The sequence below is a fragment of the Argiope bruennichi genome, chromosome 2 (assembly GCF_947563725.1).
Source record: "Argiope bruennichi chromosome 2, qqArgBrue1.1, whole genome shotgun sequence".
NCBI classification, from domain to species: domain Eukaryota; kingdom Metazoa; phylum Arthropoda; class Arachnida; order Araneae; family Araneidae; genus Argiope; species Argiope bruennichi.
This window is the reverse complement of record NC_079152.1, coordinates 87,993,660-88,016,298: the sequence shown is the minus strand read 5'-3', so window position 1 is coordinate 88,016,298 and position 22,639 is coordinate 87,993,660. Positions and strand designations below refer to the sequence as shown.

General features: G+C 28.8%; 1 protein-coding gene across 1 annotated transcript; it reads right to left on the bottom strand.

The window, feature by feature from the left end:
• Window positions 1-6,776: 6,776 nt before the first annotated feature.
• LOC129962247 (testis-specific serine/threonine-protein kinase 3-like) lies at window positions 6,777-15,406 on the bottom strand. The gene is made up of 5 exons (XM_056075988.1): window positions 15,285-15,406; window positions 13,809-14,028; window positions 10,723-10,897; window positions 8,980-9,221; window positions 6,777-6,971 (listed from the first exon to the last, which is right to left on the bottom strand). Exons 1-5 carry the CDS (start codon window positions 15,404-15,406, stop codon window positions 6,777-6,779), a joined length of 954 nt encoding a protein of 317 aa, XP_055931963.1.
• Between the last annotated feature and the right edge of the window lie 7,233 nt (window positions 15,407-22,639).

Below are 22,639 nucleotides of genomic sequence, written 5' to 3'. Positions count from 1 at the left end.
GAAATATCACTTAGATATAATTTCATATTTATGATAATCCTAATGTCAGATATGAAAAAGCCATTGGGAGTTTTCTTTTTTCCCTCCTTCATAGAGTGAGATAAGTTACATAAATGCCGAATTCCTTGAACAAATGCCATTCTGCAAATTTTTCTTCAATTGTGGATTTCTACTCTTTATTTTACGTATTGTCAATCGTTTTCTTTTTTACTGTCGGAATAATTTTTTTTATTCAAACCCCTATTATTTCTTCACCGTGAGTGAAAATAAACTTGAATTTACTGATGAAGAAATTAAAACAAATTTACCTGCTACTGGTGAAAGCGACAGTTATCTGTCAAGCGCAGATGATGGTTGGCCAAAAAATGTTGTTTTAGCTGATCGTTTGAAACATTTTCTCAAATTTGATTTTTTTTTCTTATTTCATTGCAAAATAAAGTTTTAAAATCATTCCGTCTATTTTCTGAATTATTTTGATGTACAAAAAAACTAAACAGTAATATATGGCATATTATCTACTATGGACAAATGATTGTTTTAATAACATTTTCAAAGTTTAATAAGGATAAGATGAAAAATAAGGAATTTTTTTGTGTGTTTATTTGTTTCAACTTTTATTTCAATGATCAAAAAGAGATTTACTAAAAATTTAAGCTAGATTCACTCATGCTTGAATTTGTGAGAACTTAATATGGAACTTTCATTCAAAAATTCATTTTATTTCATTGTAATAAGATTTTGTCTTAACAATACTGTACAAATCTTAAAACAACATTTTAAAATCAGAAATTCAGCTCCAGAAATTTAGCATGATGGTTTGTACTAAAAAAGTAATATTTATGATGAGCTAAAGTAAAATGTTCAGGCTGAAAACTGAAGCAATGCATTTAAGAAATATATTTCGCTGAGTAATTTTTATCCTGGATTTTATTGAGCAGTTTTTTGTATGTCAGTATTAAATTAAGTTTTAAAAACATGTAATCTCATTTATCGAATTGCTTTGATGGATGAGATATATAACGTTTGATGTAATGTAGTTTCTTGGTTTGACAAAAATTTTAAAAGATTAGTAAAAATGAGTTGTCAAATAAATATGTTTTTGGAATGTATATTTATCTCACACTCTTTTTCGATGATTTAAGTAAAAACATGAATGTGTAATTTTTATAAAGAAAATGTGAAAACTTCTTTAAAAATTTAATTAAAAGTCTAAAAAAAATCTCTTTGCATTACGATCAAAAATTCAAAATAATATTTTTACATTCAAAAAATAAAAGATCATAACAGTTTATATTAAAAAAATGTAATACTGAAGATAATAAATAAAAGAATTCTTAGGTGAATGTTAAAAGAACGCCTTATTTTCGAGATGTCTTTCAAAAGGTGCTGTTTTTCCAATTTTTTTTCAACGTATGTTTTTATTTCAGTATTAAATGAAGATTTAAAACGTTATCTCGTCTATTACTGAATTGCATTGACATCTATATCATGTAAAAAATATCCTAATCGCATTCATATATACACTATGTATGTCATATTTTACTATGTAAAAGAAATTACATTATAATAGATGACGTATTATTTAATTTTGCCAAAAAACTGCATAATATTCTAAAAGTATATCGAAAATTAGATGAAAAAAATAGAGATGTTTTGGAAATTGATATTAATGCCAGTTTTTATTTAAATGGTTTGGAAATCTAATACCAAATTTAAAAATATATATTTTCTAAATTAAATATCAATTATTTGGTGATGAAAAAAAATACCCCCAAAAGTCGATGAGCGAAACGCTTCACACTAAAAAGTGTTAATACATTAGAATGAAACTCTTCGGCCGGTAGAAAAGACAACTCGTGGTGAGAAAACCGCGAGGCAATTGCTCAGAGTAGAACGATGACAGATTTATTACTTCGAACCCCAGAAAGTAACTGCTCCTCGGTTTGGAAGAGTCCATGTCTTCCAGAGACACGCCGAGAAAGTCTGGGCGTTAAAGGGAGTGCTGCTTGAAAAGTTCTTGGATGTTAAAGAGCTAAGACAATAATGGACTTCCTATGCTGTAGCAATTTTTACGGTTTTTACGGTTTGGACCATTGTTATTTCCAGAATGACAAAGTCACTTGTCGTGTTGCGAGGACATGGATTGATGTGATGAAAATGGGGTGAATATACCGGTCTGACCTGCCCAGAGTTCGGAATTTACTCCTACAGAAAACCTCTGAGACGAATTGGATCGGCAAATTAAAAAATGCAGCAACCGTCCAAAATCGGTGAAAAGATATACACGTCTTCTCCAAGCTCAGTGGAAGAAAATGCCACTATCCATCATCTAAACACTGGTGGAAATCATGCCTTGGAGGGTTAAGACTCTAATTGCCTCAGGTGGAGGCTGTACCAACAACTGAATATAAACAAATTGTGCTTATCTCTTTTATCACAGGTATCCAATTACTTATTGGTAGATAGTGTATATATACATATCAGATAGGAAAAGACATTGTGAAATATGATTTACATTATAGCGTATATCTATTACAATTATTCTTTTTATAAAAAGGGCGTATTTTGCACGAACATTAGTTATTTCTCAGCACATCATGCTTACAGTGCTAGAATTAAGCACTATTGATAAAATTTTTCTACCGAAACTCCAAAGACTTTCTTGCAGCTGTAAAATAATTTCATCGCAAGAAGCGAATATAAAGAAGTCCAATATCTAAATTTTCACAACAAAGGATGACACAAAAATTCGAAACAATTGAATATCTCGACATTCTTCTATGTAGAGGAAAAAAACTTTGTTATAGTATCAAAAATGTGCATACCTCTATGTGCATAAGCCAAAAGTCAATCGCCACATTGCCAATTGTTTCTGATGTTTTGTACATGTCGTATTTCACTATACGACATATTTTATTACTAATTTTGCAATTTTATCTCTACAAAATCAAGCTTCTGCATTTATTGTACGACAGGAACACTGAGGCTCGTAAAAATTTTACACTTTAGTTCCTTGCTGGAATTATGGTTGATGTTCATTTGACTTTAGGCAGCAGAAAACTTTCACGCTATCCAGGAACAACCCTTACATCCTAAAAAATTGACAATATGGTTGTGATTTTGCTGTTATTTTTATCATTAAAAAGTATATTTTTCAAAAGACAACTGCAAAAAGAATTCAAACCTGTTTTATAACAAGACAGCAATACAGTAATATGCCAAAGGAATTTGTAATCCCACAACTTCAACGTTGTGAATGCCTTCGGAGCATCCTTTTTATGCAAGATGGCATTGCCTTGCATTGATTGTCGTGTAAAACAATTGCTAAGACATCATATCACTTATGTACGGGTAACCAATCGTCATTTTCTCTTTCAGCCGTCATCGTTCTCGTTTGACAGGATATCAACCCCTGTGACTTTCGTTTGTTGGGTTTTCTGAAAAACAATTTCTACCTTCAAAAACTAACATCCTTGCTAGCTCTGAAGAACAGCATTCGGCGTCATTTACTTAATTCTGGCAGATTTACTTCCGGCCATCAATGGAAAATATGGATCTGCAATTATAGTGCTATGTTGAACATGAAGGGGGGAGGTATATTGGGCTTCAATGATATTATTTAACATTTATAAAGTATATTAAACGTTTTATGTGTATTACAGCTCCGCTTATCAGCTGATTTTTGTATCAATTTTTTTTTATTTAATACTTTAAAGTCAGATTTTGCTTCAAAATTGGGTGTCGTCTGACTTTCCGATCCTTTTCATGTTCAGATCCTAATTGTTATGATTTGATAAAAATAAGTTTAAAAAGCTTTAAGTTTAAAAAATAAATATGCTGCCTAATTATGAATATAGTAATAAAACTTATAATAAGCTAAGTTAAATAGGGTCAAATACAATAAATCTGCAAGTATATAGTTCGTAGGAAATGAGCAGAAAAGTTCATAAGGAAATTTTTTGCAAATGTGGCTATTTCTAAGTAACTACTAATGTAGTGTCCAAGTCATGCGACAAATAATAATTTTTCCAGGAATTTCAAGTCCGTTCAAATACACTTGAGATTTCTTTCATCGCTAACCCTAACAATTACACATCATATTTTTATTATTCATACATTATTTGGGGAAGCAAATAAAACGGATTGCGTGACTGTTTTTCTAAATTGCCTTTTTCAACAGAATAAAGGCTCGTTCATATTCCACTGACCCATTTTTATAATTTAAAATGCTTCTCATAAATATAGAGATACTGAGGTTCTTTTAAACGAATCCAATTACCCTGATTTATCGGGACTTTACATTGATGTGATACTTGTTCGTTTTTACAACTTTAATCGGAAGGAATTTTCACGTTTATACTATTGAGAAATTAATGACTATGAATGTTACCACAAAAACTTCCTTAAAATTTTTCTTATACTTTAATATTTGTGAGCAAAATTTTAAGTATGTGAAAAATTAAGTATGTGAAAAATGCGCATGGCTTACGAGTCTGTGGCAGATTGGTATGAGTGAGGATAGAACCTGGGACCTCGTGGTTCTCAGCCCAGTAACATCACCACAATACAAAAGCAACTCCTCGTGTAGCATTGCTGTTAACTGGTTTATAGGCTTTCACCACAGACTCTCCCACCAGTGAGTCGGATTTGAGACGAAAAATATGGCTGTTGAGGGGCGATGTATTAAGCTGTTGAGTCTAATGTGTCTGTACCCATTTGAGTAGCGTCACGCATTATGGCTAGCGTGTGTGAGTGAGTGGTTGCTGTTGCTACGTCAAGTGAGTGTGACGGCTTTGGTTTGCTGCGTGAAGTAAATCTGACGACTTTGGTTTGCTGTGGGTAGATGGCGCCACAACAGCTGTACGAAGGTTCATCGTCCGAGGTCACCAATGTGGCGGTTTGCGATGAGTGAGGATAGAACCTGGGACCTTATGGTTCGCAGTCCAGTAATATGACCACGATACAAAAACAATTGCTCAGGGTAGCGAAGTTGTTAACTGGCTTATAAACTTTCACCACAAGTCATTTTATTGCTGTTCATGGGTGATTTTGTATTTAACTTTGTTTTTTAGATCTCTACTACTGAAAATATTATGCTTAGTTATTGCATTTCGTCAATAAGTAGTAAATATTATCTATTGCATTTTGTAATTAATTAATTTTATGAAAATGAATATTATTTGCAGGTTGTTAACAGCCCAAAATAAGAAGATCATCCGAATTGCTGTTGACATAACTGATATACTAGATTTTAGATACACGTTGTATTATTCAATATTTCGAGAAATAACGCACAAAGACATTTTTTGAAGGAGGACAACATATTGTTTTTTTTATATTATTGCAATAAGATTTATTTTTCTTATTTTTGTCTCATTAAGATAGCTTTGAAAAAGCAAAACGCTTTTTCTGGAGTAAGAAAAGTCAATATCATTCAATTTCAATTATAAAATGAAAGGATGCATAGGCACCCATTTTCCCATTGTTTTCAGTTCAGTACTTTCGATTTCGACAATAATGACACAGAATGTTCGAATGAGTAGTCGGATTTCAGCATTTAATGTCTCTTATTTATTAATGCTAATTAATACTGATTATTTAATGTAATCAATATTAATTTGCTATTTTATTAAATTTATCAATAATTATTTTAATCAATTCCATGTCACAAAAATTTTTTGAAATAATTTGTGAAAACATTATTGTACATGTCCCAAGAATATTTCATAACATTTTTTCACTGTATAGTATTTCTCTTACTTACAGTCTAATACTTTTAAAAATTCAATATTAGCCCGAAGAAATATATTAATGGGTTATACAAGCATTGAACATTTAATCTTCCGAAATTTTTTTAACGATGTCATTTGATAGTTGAACCATTCTGAACAATTTAAGGTATTTCACGTGTTAATTAGTTTAAAAGATATAGTTAAAAACATGAAGGTCACTGCTGACTTTTCACTCAGATACGTGAAGGTCATTGATTATTTGATTGTAATATTCTTAAATAGAGGAGTTTATTAAAGGAATTGTTGCTTTAAAGTCCTTTTTTTTCAATATTACATGCAAAATATAAAAGTCTTTATGTTCAGCAGACAGTTGCTATTCATTCTGTGTTCGACGCGTTTGTGGCGGATTGGTAGAACTAGGACGCCGTGGTTCGCAGCCTAGTAACATGACTACAATACAAAAGGAATTGCTCGAGTAGCGTAGCTGTTAACTGGCTTATGAGCTTTCACCACACGTTCAATTCTATGTTCTAAAAATAGAGTTATCTCTGTTTGAAAAACAATGTTAACGCTAAAACCATAGAATTTGGTATATTATGGCTTATTATTTTGTTATGTTTGTTTAAGTTATACATTTCATTATTAAAAAAGAATTTATTGAGTCCTTCGAGATCAGCTGAAAATGCAGAAGACGCACAACTTTCGTAGGTAGTGTTTAATGTAGCCTTTATTCTTAGGCACAGTATCTACTGTGGTATACACCAGAGCCTGAATAATTCCAAGCACAAACTAATGCTAATAATTGTAATAAATAATATAGGTAGGTCAATTGTTCTTCTGCATTTGTTTTTCTTTCCGTGTGTACGAAAAGAAAATTCTGCAAGTATATCATGAAAATTGCTTAAAAAATAAGATAATTGGTTAAGAAAGTTAAATTCTTGCAATAATTCGTATTTCTACTATGTTTTATATAAGAAATTATTTTAACGCATTCAGTCAAAGCCAATATAGCACTCTTATACAGAATTTTCTTCTATTTATAAATCATTCTGCTTCAAAGATCATTCCAAGGTAATCAGAAGAAATCGGTGTCACTGCTCCATCATCGGAAGGACCACTTTCTTTTTTCGACATATCTGGAATAACATCGTCTCTTATCTGGAGCCATAAACTTCGTTCCACATGGAGTATGGTTGCCCGCAACAGGACGTCTGGCTCGAGCATGCGATCCATCAGTGTCTGCAACAATGAAACAGCAAAAATGCAATTAAATATTATTAACACTTTGTATTCCAAAAAGTAATGCGATGCACCATTATACGTTTATGAGTATGCTGAGTATTTCTTTTAGAGCTTAAAAATCTGAGAAATGGTTGCAGGTTTGTTGTAATTACTCAAAATTAATACGAAAGCTTTTGCTCTTATACGGATTTTAAAATAATCATTTTTCAACAAAAATATGAAAAAGGGGCATCATTTTCTAATGTATATACCTTCTAATATCTATGTCCATTTAGAACTGGAAGTCCGATCGAACGTTGGAGTGCTAAGAATTAAATGCAAATATTTCATTTCATAATTATTTTATGAATTATTCAAATGCTTTATGAATTTGAACAAATTAAATATGTGGTCTGATGACGAATGCTGTTTCGATATTTTAATGAGCACCAGGAAAAGTATATTTGTATTTTCAGATTAATATGAATACAATTCACATTCGAATGTGTTGTAACTTGCGAAAGAAATCTGCTTTAATTAACTTGTTTGAAATATTTTTAAAAACTAAATTTTGCTATTTCATGAAAGGCATTAAAACAGCATAATCTTTGAATGAAAATTATATCTTATTTTTTTTCTCTGGTTTAATAGGGATCAAATTGTTTTACTTACAGAAATGTACAAAAATTTATACCGCACAGCTAGTACATTTCGCCAGATTAAAGTACAAATTTTCTCTGTTTATTACTTTGTAGCCCGATTGATTTTATGCGATATATATAATTTTATTTTAATTCTAAAAAAAATCTGAACCATAGAACACTAATTAAAGCTTTAAAACTTGTAAACTAAATATCTCGTGGCTGTGACAATTTCGCGAATTTACCCCTCTCAAAAAATTATAAAATCGTGTCAATATATATGTTAGTCATTTAAATTAATTGTTAACATTATTACTATAATGTATGATACTGAAAAATCAATTTTAAATAAAACTCATAAATTAAATGAATATTTTTCTCTTTTCCTTTTCGATTTTTTATATTTTTTTTAAAACTTTGTCGTTTTTAATTTCTTGTATTATTAAATAAAGAGGCTCTCTTGTTAATGAATAACTTCAAAAAAGTTTTTTCATTTATATTGCATAATTTTTATCAAAATCGTCCGAACATTTTGTAATTTTATTTATTCGTGTATGGAAACTGCTGTCTATTGAGATATTAATGATTTGATAATAAAATTGTGTTTACTTCTAAACACAACTAATGAATAAAGTGAAGACTACTTAAAATTATTTTTATTTAGTTGGCAAATCCTTTCATGTATTCGCGAATTTCTTATAAAATAAAATAAAGCAGAATTGATAATATAAAACTGCAAAAAAATTTTAAAAAAGGACTCTTTTCTCGACCAATTGCTGTAGAGCGATAAATCATCAGCTTCACTCCAATCTAAGATTATGTACGACATAAATATTTACTTCATGTCGGGAAAGATAACTAAGTTCAAAAAAAATTGTGGTGATAATTAATTGAATGTAAATACAAAATCTTGATTAAAACATAAGTACATAGTGAGGAATCCTATTCAAAATTAGTCCTAATAAACAGAAATTGGATAACGTCACAGAAAACCGAAATTAATGAATAAGTTACATAGATGTTGTTATACGGAATATAAAGGCTAAATAACTCTTGTTCTTCAAATCCTAGATGCAATTCAACTGTTATTTACCTGAAATAAAATTTAATTAAAGCCTAATTATTACGGAAACGAACAATAAATGCAACCCTAATACTAAAAAAAGAATCTTAATACTAATTTAAACAGTTCCACTGCTGTATCTTTTTTCTCCGACAGAAAATATTTTCCCACTTATGTCAGAAACTAAATAACAGGCGAGAGATATATGTCTTTACCACATAATCAACACTGAAACTATTCAACTAATCTGGGTCATTAACTCACTACTTATTTACTAGCTACTACTACATGATAAATACCAAATATTAAAACGATAACTTACCAGAAAACATTGAGTAAGTTGGCAATAGCGTGGATAGGAAATGACTTTATTGAGCTGGTCTTCCACCATTTTTGTCACGTTCATGTCATTAAAAGGCATTGTTCCCGTTGCCATGACGTAAAGGACGCAACCTAAACTCCAGATGTCGTACTTGAAAGGATCGTAAGGGATGCCTTGCAAGACTTCAGGCGCTGCATATGCTGTGCTGCCGCAGAAAGTGCAGCTCAGCTCGTCGTAGTTACCTGAATAGATTCAAACTTAGAAATTGTAATTAATTTCTTCGCATATGGAGGCATGCTGGATTCTTGTATAGAATTACGAGATTTTTCAATGGTTATAACTGATCAAATTGGGCTATATAAGATACCATTTGTCATGTAAAACCAATTCAAAAACAGACGAAGTAAATTATTGATAACCTCCATTTACATATATTCAAGATTTATTGTAGAATTTTAGTGCCATTATTAATTTTGTTAACCAACGATCCATAAATGTGGAATGATCCTCCGAAGTAAAAATGAAGCATGTTTCTTCCACAAAAACAATATTTAAATTAGTTTAACAAAGAATTCACAAAGATTAATTCCATCGGTGCATCAAGATGGCGCTCTTCCACCAATATCAAGATAAACAACAATTGTAATAAAATCAAAGTAACAAGTGCCATTTTTTGTGAATTTTAAAAGACAAATGTTGGACTTAAGTATTTTGCATTCTTATATTCACTGAGTAAAATAAGAGATTTCTTCCTTTTTTTTCATGATACTATGTGGTATTTGTTAACTTATAGAGTATTAATATTCATTGGCTGAGAAGATAACTAGAACAATTCTGATTCATCTAAAACGGTGACGATCAAATTATAAAAAATACTGACAGAGCAGAATATGAAAAATCCAGCTTAAAGTGAAAGTTTATTTATTTCCCAATAACTCCCTTACTATTGAAGACAGAATTATTACTTAAATTATAACCCACAATAACCTATTTTCTACTGAGTTTTTTATAAGTTTCCTCTTACAACTTTTCGACTTCCCATTCATCGACAGCTCTTTAAACCAAACATTTATACGCTTTCAGTAATCACATTTTCCATCCTCATCTCTCAACCCTGAAGATTTAGTACCTGTTACTGGTATAGGGGTAGCGCGTCTTCCCCGTGATCGGGGCGTCCCGCGTTCGAGTCCCGGTTTGAGCATGGTTGTTCTATCTGTGAGATGTGTGAAGGCGCCCTCCTGTGAAAAGGGGTTGTGCAAGCGAATGAGTGATGCGTGAGTAGCAAAGTCGTACTCTTGGTCCTAGTCGTCACAACTATAAAAACAAGAGACGCTCCTTCCTCCGGCTTAAATCGCTGTCTTCGCAACAGCTGGCTTGTCCGTGGCAAGTGCCATAAGAAACAACAACAAATTTTGTGATATCAGGAGAGAAAATGAGGATACCAGGTTTTCTTTTTCCCATATTTCCCATGCTAGTAAAGACCGAAACATTATTCAAATTCAGAATTATTGCATCATCATAATAAAAAAATTAAAAAAAAAACCATACTGAATTATTTTAAGGCTGCCATTTCTTTGATGCTTTTTTTCCTTCTTTTCCCCACCCAAGATACCACGATATTCAGCTGCTCTTTTTTAAATATTGCATGCAATTTACTAACCTTAACCTAGACAAAGAGGGATCTAATTTTTCTAGCTTATAAAAAAATACAGAAATAACATAACACCACAAAGCAAAACTTACCCACTCGTCTACAAAATCCAAAATCTATAAGTTTTACTTCTGCATTGTTTGTCAGCATTACATTTTCACATTTGATATCTCTGTGGGCGATGTCTGAATAGTGTAAGTATTTAATGGCACTCACAATTTGGCGAAAAATATAACGAGATTCAGATTCACTCAATTGTATTTTTTCCTAGAATAAACAAAATAATTTGCTTCAAAATGTGCAATTATTCAACAATCACTCAATGTCACATAAATATTTGTTTCTTGAAACTTAAATATTAGATGGCAAGAGTTATAAAATAATCGGAAATTTTTGATAAAGCGTCTAATATACATTTGACTGTTCTATAGCATGGTTGATTATTTAAGCATTACAGGGTGCGGCAGAAATACCCGGAAAAATTTTTTTAATATAACTTTATTAAAAATAAATAAATTAACCAAATATATTAAATAATAATAAAAGTAGGCATTTACTAAAAAAATAGATTTAATTGGTTTCAAAGTGGTCGCCTTTAGCAGCGATGCGGAGGCGCGAACGCTTATTGAAATTTTCAGTAATGGGCCGCAAGTCTTCTACTTTTAATCTATCCCATTCCTGCGAAGCTATTGCTTTAGAAAATCCAAACTTTTGTGTGGTTTAGTGAGAGCCGTCGACTACCAAATGGACCATACATTTTAATCCAAGGGATTGAGATTCGGCGAGTTAAGATTGTGCCCACTCTCCAGATGATATCATGTCCGGAAAATATGCCTTGCACCGCTTTGGACCTTGTGAGATGGTGCGGAGTTTTTTTAAAACTTCATTCACTTTACATTGCTGAAGTGCGTTTTGGCACACGGAAGTACAAGAGCTTCTAGAATGTCCCGCTGGTACATTTTTTGAACTCCTTCATCATCAAAAACCTAATGTGTTTTGCCGCTTGTGCAGACCACGATCGACATTTTAATGTTGGCGGTATTCAATAATTGTAAAATGCTTGGAGTGTCTAAAGACCAGATCCGATCGCTTTGGGAGTTATGAGTTTGTTGGACGGTAAAGAGCTTCTCATTAGTGAAAAGGTATCTCCTATAGTGTTGACTTGCGGCCAGTCCTAAAAATGTTTTGCATCTTTGGAGCCACACAAGTTTGTTTTCTTCAGTGAGAAGCTGAACTTTTTGGAACTTGTAAGACTTCGTCCAAATTCTGTTTTTGAAATTCGTCGCACTGATCACTTATTCCTATTTCATGAACAATCATTCTTATAAAAATCTTCGGATTTCATTGAACGCGCTTTTTGATGGCATTACGGTTATTGAAAGCGTACACTGTATGTTTCCGTTCATTTCCTGGACGTCGACCATCATTTTCAAGCAAAGTTTTCTTTCAAACGACAGATTGCATCTGGCACCGTTTTCCGAGACACATTAAGCAAACTAACGATTTCACATTGTCATGTTTTCTAGATTAAACAACTCTAAAATAACAGATCTTTTGCTTGACATTGCAAAAAAGTCAAAAAATAATAAATTGGAATGGAAGTCAAGAAGAAATGAACACAAATTAAAAAGAAATTAGTTAACTTCTATTCTTTGATGCAATAACTTTGTCCGAGTTTTTTTGCCGCACCCAGTACTATGTTATTTTTACTTGTAGTTATTATCATCAACCGTCATAGGCAAAGTAAAAAAAAATGGCATATTGAAATGATACAAAGTAAAAAATAGAGCTTAGGAGACGATTAATCATTGTGGAATATGTCTGTTCTGAAGGCATCGAGGCGTTTTTGAAAATTAAGAATAATTTTAAAACTAGAATTTAAATATATATTTGTTATCATCAATGATATTTGTTTGATATTTAGAGATATAATATAAATTATTTGAGTTGCCGTTAACGTGCATGATTCAATTATTTCACATAATTCATAAATAATTCATGCGAAGACTGATCGTAATTTTTCAATTATTTCTTATAATGATTAATTATTTCATGAAATAACTGATCATATTTTATGAAATAACGATACTTGTTATTTATATTTATATATATATATATATATATATATATATATATATATATATATATATATATATATATATATATATATATATATATATATATATATATATATATATATATATATATATTACTTTAACAAAATTATGTGGTTCCATAGAATGACAACCTTACTTAAGCAATGCATTAAAAAAGAGTCATTAAAAGTTTTTCTTTGAAAAGTCATGATTAGTGACAGAAGTGCCGGAATACGCCACTTTAAATTTCGAAGAGAAATGGGAAATTGTCCGCCTCAGGTGATCATCAAAAGCGTTCTGGCATTAGAATAGTCATTAGATGGCGTGTTTTATACTTTTCCTTATTATCGTTGAATAGAATGCATAGGAAATCTGTCAAATATTAATGATAATGTAATTGGCGAAAGGGCTCCGGGAAATCTTTATATGCTTCACAAACATTAACAATATATATCGATATTTTGTGATTTTACTTGCTCTCAATAATCAAGTAATCGAAAAGAAATATATTTTTCTTATATGAAAGGAAAGTATTTTAATGAATTAGTCATTATTTATATAAACGGAATGCAAGGATGAATTTGAAATTCAATTCTTGTTCTGCAAAATATAATAAATTGCATACTGATTGCTTCACAGAGGTTCTTCATAAAAATTTGAAACGTTTCCTTTCTCACCATAATAATAATATTTTTATAACAAACGCACATAATATTACCACACAATGTTTACATAAAAATATTTAAACATAAAAAAATTGGTCTTTAAATGTACCAGAAAGAAAAAAAAATGAATTAACTAAAACATATTAGAATTATATTATTTTTAAAATTATTTTGATATTTTATTATTTTATATAGAATTTTAAATGGAGCCCTTTCTTTCAAAATCAAAGCTTATCTCTTTAGATTTTTGTTATTGGAAAACTGTATTATATTTATAAACACTTAAATTATTATATTTATAAATATTTCTTGGTAACTCTAAATGAATGTTTTCACTAAATCTGATTACATAAAAGTGTAGATATTTAATAATTAAGATCTTTTTTCTGAATAAAAACTGCAATTTGCAAAATAAACCTTTAAAAAGTCGTAAAGATTTCCTCTTTCAACGAATTCCATGAATATGTAAACTTTTCTCGGATAATCGAAAATTCTGTATACATGCACGATGTTCTTGTGCTGGACTTTTCTGAGAATCTCTATTTCCCTGGAGAGGAATTTCTCTGCAAGTTCACTGGGCATGGCATCACGGTTAATTATCTTCACAGCGAGGTCCTTCCCTCTGTGAGTCGCACGTCTGAAAATTAAGAGATAAAGTTTAAATAATTCGTTGAACATAAATCAGTATTCATGTTGTTGCAAAATTCATTCTGTTTCTGTTTGTAGAGTTTAAAAGTTTATATCTGCTAGTAATTTTATCTTTTTTTAATTTAAAATGTTATTTTTTAAAATTTTTGTTCATCTATATATTACGAATTTTAATGTTTGATGAACCTTCAAACATTATTAGCATAGCAAAACTTTCTAATCCGTTGTTTTTCTAAAAAGATCATTTCATCAAAAACAACTCTTTTCTAATGTCACAAAAACATTTTAAAGAAATCTACTTGAGCTTTAATGTATGAACAAAATCATATCTCTCCGCGTATGCAGTTATTTAACATTATTAAGCGAAATTTCTTTAGCAAAATTCAGGAGAGATTGAAAATAGTATATAAAGAAAAGAAATTTGAGTCATAAGAAAAGTGATTAAAATTAAAACACAATTTCAGTGTGAAATTATAGATAGCCGGATGGTAGTTTAAAGGAATGATATGAAAGAATTTTAGAGCGTTTATATCACTTAGGAATTCAAAAGTGATGAAGAAGAACAATATTTTATCTTTGCTTAGGTACTGATGGCGATAAGGACGAAAAATTCTCATTATACCTCAGACACCATTTACCCTCTCTACATCTCTATTAAAATATATCTATTCAAAACGCTACAAAGGAGAATTCTTATGGTTAAAATAACTCAAATCTCAATAATATGCATTTCATTACATGTGGAGCGACACAAAGAAATTTCAAAAAAGGAAGCAACAGGAAAAAACTTTTCAATTTTATTTCCATATCGGAAATCTTTACTTTATTTGCATAATTAAAATGGCTTTACGGTGCTCAGTATAATTATTAATATACATCACTTTTTTATTCCATTCATGAATCGCAATTAAGGTGCATAAGGAGTGTGATCTAATAATTTTTGAAATACTATAGTGAACATACCTAGGGACTATTCATCAGTCCACAATAGTTATCCCCTTTCACTTCATGAATATCTTGAAATTTTAAAAATACTACAAAAAGATCTGAGTTCATAACAAAGAATTATTTTCCTATGTCAGTTTAAACTAGGATACTTTTAACCCAATTGATCATTAATCATAGCAGTTTAAAAATATTATCGCCTTAAAAAAATACTGTACCATAAAGCCTTTCTCCCTATGCTATTACAATCTAAATTAAAAAAATAATACAATATTTGTTAAAAAAATTGCGATAACTTACTTCACTTTGCCATAATTCCCATCACCCAATTCTTCTCTCAATATATGGAAACCATAAAAAGCCAAACTTGCCATATATACACTGTTGCTAATTTGAGATGATGTCAGAAATCTACCTGACATTCTGGATAGCGGTAACATTTCAAAAATCTTATCTTCTGACAAATTTTCATTTTTTATAAGATCTTCATTTGACATACTTTTTACCAAAAGAAAAGTTATTAAAGTAATTTAGAAACTAGTTCCTTATTTATCGAAGAATAGCAAACGGAAATTGATAAGAATTTTTTCTGCTGCAAAATTTCCTGATAAATAAAACTTGGAAATCAAATACTAACTGGAAATTTTTTTCACGAAAAAATTTGACTAACTAAAATGAAACTATTTTAGGATTGATTATATTTGTTTACTGTTATCATAATTCCCAGTCTGTTATTGTTACGACATTGTTAGAATATATTCTCTGTTGAATTATACAATCTGTTATTTTTGTTTCTATTTTCAGTTGCATTGTTCTAGTATGACTCCTTAACTGAACAACTTCCATTAAAATTTTAAAGCCAAAATCTTGTCTGCCATTGTAAGAACTGTAAAAACTAACATTGTAAAAACTAATAACATATTTTTGAGATATGGATGGAATTTGTAATTCTGAAAAACGCAGATTCGTCAAAGCATGTCGAATCTTCACATTCCAAATCAATTACATTTGTGATCTTCTTATTCTTCAATGCCTTATTTGCAATAAGAAAGATTCTGAAATTCAACAATGCTGGTTAAAATTTTTAATTTAGTTTTAAAAAATCTCTTTTAAAAATAGATTTTTTAGCTCTTTAGTTTTATTTTTGTATTTCTAAAAAACATTTTTTAGAAATAGTGGAACAAATCATCATTATTTCATAAAAATAGTGGCGCACTAAGGGTTGAACAAAAATTGATGACCCAGGGGCCAGTTTATAGGGACGTCGAAGAAACCGTATTCCCTCTAATATTTTACATTCAAAATGGGATGTTAATCAACTGAAACGAAACTAAATTCCTAAAATCATTTATTCTCTCTACCCCAAATGACAAAATAATCTTTGGTGGCCGTGAGAATGCGCATTTTTCAACAAGAAGTAAATTGAAGAAATGCAACTGAACCAGTCATACAAGCACTCATGACTTCAGTATTTTTACATTTTAGTTTCCGTCTGAGTTTCATTTCGGTCTTCAGCTAAAGTATTTCGCTATTTGCTGTGATCCTTCCTCTCGAAATTTACGCCAATTCAAGAATCAACTTCTGTTGCTTCCGGAATATGATCATACTTAACCTATATGATCATTGTCCAAAAGTTGGTCATCTTTATTAGTCATCTTTTCTGACTGACCATTCTTTTATTTGTTTCATTTGCTCACTTACATTTTTAGTCCATGTAGTTTTTTAAAGAAATTTATTATTTATTCGAGGGTATTTCTGAATACTATCTTTAATGATGATTGGATTCTGCGGTTAGATAAGGGCCAATCCAGAAATATTTTTTAATTGTTCAAATATAGTATTTATATTTAACAAACGATTTAAAAATTACTTATATGACTGGCTTCTGAAAATAAATTTTTCCGTTCCGGATATTCTTACTGAGTGCAAAGAATCTTTTATTAGAACTCTATGTCGGTTGGAAAAATATCGTTTCTGAAAATATCCAGAATCCATCCTTGGGCTGTACAGTAAAAAGCCCAGCAAATTCAATAAAAATAATAACGCTTCATTTTATACGATAACGTAAAAAAATAAAACACAGTCGAAATATAACGGAGAACAGCACTTGTAGCACACAAGAAGCAAATTGGCAATAAAGAATTCTAAGAAGATAAAGTGTTCATAAAGAACTGGCAGGAGAGAGACTTCGTACAACTAATCATGCCTCCTCCCAACTCGTCTTCTACTTTTACTGATTGACTTCAACTTTGTCACCAAGCTCCTTATTGTGTCCATGACAGAGCTAAGAAGTTTGGTAAACAGTCACCGGAAATGGAATCCAAATCTAGCTATCTCTAAGATTTTCAAATATTTTAGACTCTTCATTTCTATCGCTAGATCCCAAGTTTGTCGCCAATACCGTGGACCATTAAATCGGCATCTGTTCAGTGGCCCTTACATTATCTGTAAAATTATCTTCCTTACCAACAGACATACTGCGCAGAGAAGCAATATTACTTACACATACATAGATTAGAAAAGTATTCTGAAAATCCATGTATGAGTAAACTGTCTCCTAGATTCTAAATTCTCAAATAAGAAGGTAAATAATGTAATGCTGTAATAATTTTAAAAAATAAAAGAACACTTTGCTCAATAATTTATATATCAATTATAAAATTGTAGTTTAAGAAAGATGAAGATTTTTTTAATGAAAAAAAAAATTGATTGATTTTTTTTTTTTTTTTTTTTTTTTTTTTTTTACTTAATTAAACTGAAGAAATAGATTGAAGCATACGATTCAAAATTATTGACGGGACAAAATAAATATGCCTTCAAAATTACTGTATGAGATTTCACTTAAGTAATACTGGTTTATAAACATAAAATAAATGCTCCTTTCCAATGCATTTGCAAGTATGGTTAATTACAGTTCAAATACAATATATTTAATTTTTTAAGATGAATATATTTCTTAATATATTTCATTTTTTAGTAAGTTTGGTTACACATTCCCCACACAAAATACGTACACACGTACAAAAAATATCCTATTCCAACAGAAAATAAAATTAAAACAGAAAATAAAAATTTATTACGATATTACCAAAAAAACGACACTATAAAAGAAATCTCTATTCCGTAGTTTTTAACAATGAGGAAAAAAAGCACACTGTTAAATTTATGGTTAAAATACAATGCAGTTTTACTTATTTAAACCGGTAAGTTTCATTCCAGCTATGGAAAGTAGCATTGCAAATGATGCTTAAAATTATTTTTTAATTGGGAAAACTGAGAAAAAAATTCATAATTTAATTTAATTTATTGCAGCAAAGATAATTCTTTGATTTTGGACATGAAGCAAAAATATTTTTTGTGAAATAATATTACGGAATATTTTATTAGAAAATTTCAAATGACTCTTTTTTTTATTTATAGAAACTTTTTTTTAAAAGTCTAGCCGATATTCACATTTCCACTTTCAAAATTCATTGTATTCATTGTATTACAATTCATTGTATTACAGGTCCAATGGTCTAAAATGAGAACCACATACATTCACACACAAAAAAAACGAGAAAAATTCTAGGAAAATCATTTATTTCTGCAATCATACAGATTTATTTTATTTTAAATTGATTTTTAGTTATTTTAAGGCGCGGTACTTTCGATCGGAATATTATTTAGAATGAGAATTTGATCGATGATAACTCAAAATAAATGACGTCCTTCATTTGTTTTAAGCATTTATGTGAGATTAGCCAATTTTGCTTTCGTTAAAAATATTATATAATTTATAGTTTTATGTGTGAAGGCCAAGGGAAGGGCGACTGGTTAACACAATTAAATCTCTAAGTCTAGTGATTCATCAAGCTATTGATTACTTCAAAGAAGATGGATTGGATTCTCAGAATTTCTTAACTAGTTTCTTAATAAGATTCTTGAAATGAATAACAAAGAAATGAATAAATTATGATCCAATTTTAGTTAGCAGCCGATAAAAATTAATAGCTAATTATATTTTAATCAGATAATACCAGCAAGTGGAACTTTTAATTACTAAAGCAAATATTAATTTTAATTATTTATTTATGTACAAAGAGATGAGTGGAGATATGTATGTTTGGCATATAAAGCTGATTAGTTTTATAACTACTTAGACTTAATGGTCCTTACGAAATTAAAATAGGTTTTTTGTCAATCTTCAAAATAAAACGTTGATTACATTAAAGAAACCGTATGAACGAGATAAGTGCTTTATTTCTAAAGATTTCTTTTCGAAAAGTTAATGCAAACGATAAAACTACTACTAAACCACTAGGCAAACCATTGAATATACAACTATTAAATTTGGTACAAATATGCTTTGGAGAATGGGAATGTGCTCCTTCGAGAGATTTTTTCATTGAAAAGTAATTAAATTCCATGTAAAATTTTACTTTTTTTGCAAATACAAAAAACTATTATCGTGTAAAAATTATTTTTATAATACCTTAAAATTCAACCACTTACCATTTCAATAATCTCCATTTATTTATCATTCCATTTTTTTTTTTATCTATTATAATAATTTTTTAAAAATATTTTTTGCATTGTTTTCAACAATACATTTTACTGTTGCTATAATAGTCAAACAATTCATTGCTTCGTTAAATATTTAATAGTGTATTTCACTTCCTCAATTAAAACTTTCAGGAATGATGGTTTTATTGGCAACCTTTGGTGATTAATTGGTTTAAATTTAAATTTAATAAATTATGAAATTTGGTCTTAATGACCTCTTTAACAAAATATTTTAAATTTACAAATTCTGATAGGCATAAAACTCTCTATTATTTTAGAAGCAAAACATTATTTCTTTCATTGTGTTATTAATTCCCTTGATTTTATATACTTATCTTTATACATCCAATTATATCACAGGAAAGAGCAGGAATGTTTAAAAATTGAAGTAGGTATTTAAAAAAATTCGCTATAATTACATACTGAACTTAAATCTTTATTGTAAATACAGCAAAATTAATTTTTTTTTCTAAAAATCCTGCATCATACTAAAGCTCACTCAAAATTGAAAAACTAGGTATATCTTCATAACTTCGTCATCAAAAATAGAAAAAAAGTCAAAAAGAAATATCAGCAGCAGCATTGAAAATGATTTCATGTTTCACATTTGTGATGAAATATATTGTTGTAAAGTATTTTTAAAATATTTATAAAAAATTAATTGAAGATACAAAATAAATTATATGGATAAAATTGGTATCACTGAAAAGATAGTTGTTTGATTGTATGAAAATCATTTTTATATTATAATATTTTCCAATATTTGGATAAAAAAATTGGTCAAAATTCAGAATTCCGTTTACTTTTAATAATTAATATTCTAATTGATTCAGTCATGAAAACAGCTACGAGTTGCTCATTTTTACTCTCCAGATAATGTATATAGAAGGTTTGGTGGCTCTACACCAAATGGCAGAATCATGATAAAGTGATAAAGATGAACATGCACTAATAATAAAGATGAATATGCTTATATATTCATCTTTATTATTATTTTTGAATATGCATATATATTCATCTTTATTATTAGTGGATTTTTTGGTAATATAGTAATGAATTTTACTTCGTTTTTTATTTAATCAAATGTTTAGACAACTTTTAATAAAAAACTTTTTTATTTTAACATTGAAAAGGATTCCATTCCATTGCAATAATGAAATATTTTTTTGAAAGTTTTGCTGAAAAATATTTTTTTTTTATTGTCAATATTCGAGGAAAAAAATGCTAGATAATTTAAAAGGTAAAAAAAAAAAAAAAATGTAAAGCCCTTTCTGAATTTCAGAATTATCGTTTTTATGTAATAATATTATCCTAACTTATCACTAGTAAAATTCAAAATTTTACTTAGTTTTGAATTAATTAAAATCACAAAAAAATATTTCCGAGGTGTATATCTTTATCTTTATATCTCTAAAAGTATATCTATGACAAATTTGGTAGCAGCCTGGCTTCTAGAATACCAACAGAGATATACATACTCTTGTGTTATTATTACAGATGGAAAAATAAACCGAATTCTTATAACTTGATCATCAACTACGAAAAAAATATTCCGGGTAAGAATAAAAGTGATTGAGTTTCATTAAAATAATGAAAATATAACTTTAAAAGATACTTAAAAAGGTCTTAAAATAATTAAAATTATACAAATATTATTTAAAAATCATACAAATTATTATTATTAATTATTATTATTAAATTTTTATTATCAAATTATTATTTTTAATTATTATTATTAATTATTATTATTAAATTTTTATTATTAATTATTATTATTAAATTTTTATTATCAAATTATTATTTTTAATTATTATTATTATTAAATTTTTATTATCAAATTATTATTTTTAATTATTATTATTAATTATTAAATTTTTATTATCAAATTATTATTTTTTAATTATTATTATTATTAATAATTATTAAATTTTTATTATCAAATTATTATTTTTTAATTATTATTATTATTTTAAACTATACAAATTTATTAATAAATTAATTAAAATTATACAAAAATTATTTAAAATTAGACAAAAAAATTATTTAAATCAAAACTAAATTGGTATCATGGAAAAGATAATTCTTCAAATTTTCAGTTGGTGTAGAAATCCAATCTATTTTATTATATTATTGTGATATTATTTTATCTGTATTACTATATTATTTTCGTACGTAGACGAGAAACTGTCAAAATTTCGCTTAACTTTTAATTAACTTTCCAATTAAAATTTCAGAAATTCATGCTAAGATGTACATTCTCCTTTCCTCAAGAATATTTTGTGCTAAATTTAGTAATTCTGAGTCTAATGACTCGTCCTACAGAACAATAGCACACTCACAAAGATACGCATTCTTCTTTAATAGAGATTTGCTTTGTAATACTATTATTTGTTAGCTCCATCTTTTATAATGAAAGGGAAAAATTGAAAACACGCTTTTATTATTGTATCTGTAATAATAAAAAATAATTATTTATCAAAAATATGGTTGTTAAAATAAGACTACAGCTCAAAGACTATCAAGAAATATTTCAAATAAATGAGAATTTTCAACATGATTTTAACACACATTAATTTTAACGAATGTTAAGGAATTTTCTTTTTCTCCGCTATTTTATTGTTATTTTATAATTTTGAAAGGATTGTCAACATTTTTGAAAATCGCTACCAGATAACGCCCCTCATATGAAAACAATTACAATTAATCGATTAACTACTAATTAAATTCTATAAATAATAAAATTTTGTATTTTTATAAAGAATGCTCAATGGCATCATATTTCAGAACTCATTCCAGTGCATCAAAAAATGTATAAAATTCTATTACAAGATTCCATCTACACAAACATGAAATAAAGACGTATAACAATTATTACAGCCGTCAAATTCACCCCGTAAGAATATCAAAAATACATATTTATTTCCAAACTCTCATGTGTATAAATAAATCTTCTGAATATGTCTAAATAATGCTATGCTTGATCTTTATATATTTGAATCATCTGTAAATTTGAATATATTCATTGACTTTGTATCCATCTCCATCTTCATACAGATTTACAAAGTTGATAGTAAAATCCATTCCCTCCTTTTTCCGCAGCAGATATTATT

Coding starts and splice junctions, on each gene's coding strand:
- LOC129962247 (XM_056075988.1), bottom strand. CDS start 15,406: ATGTCAGGTAGATTTCTGACATCATCTCAAATTAGCAACAGTGTATAT. Junction 9,222..10,722: donor TGGATTTTGTAGACGAGTGG/GTAAGTTTTGCT, acceptor GAATCTATTCAG/GTAACTACGACGAGCTGAGC. Junction 6,972..8,979: donor AACTTACTCAATGTTTTCTG/GTAAGTTATCGT, acceptor TCATTGTTGCAG/ACACTGATGGATCGCATGCT.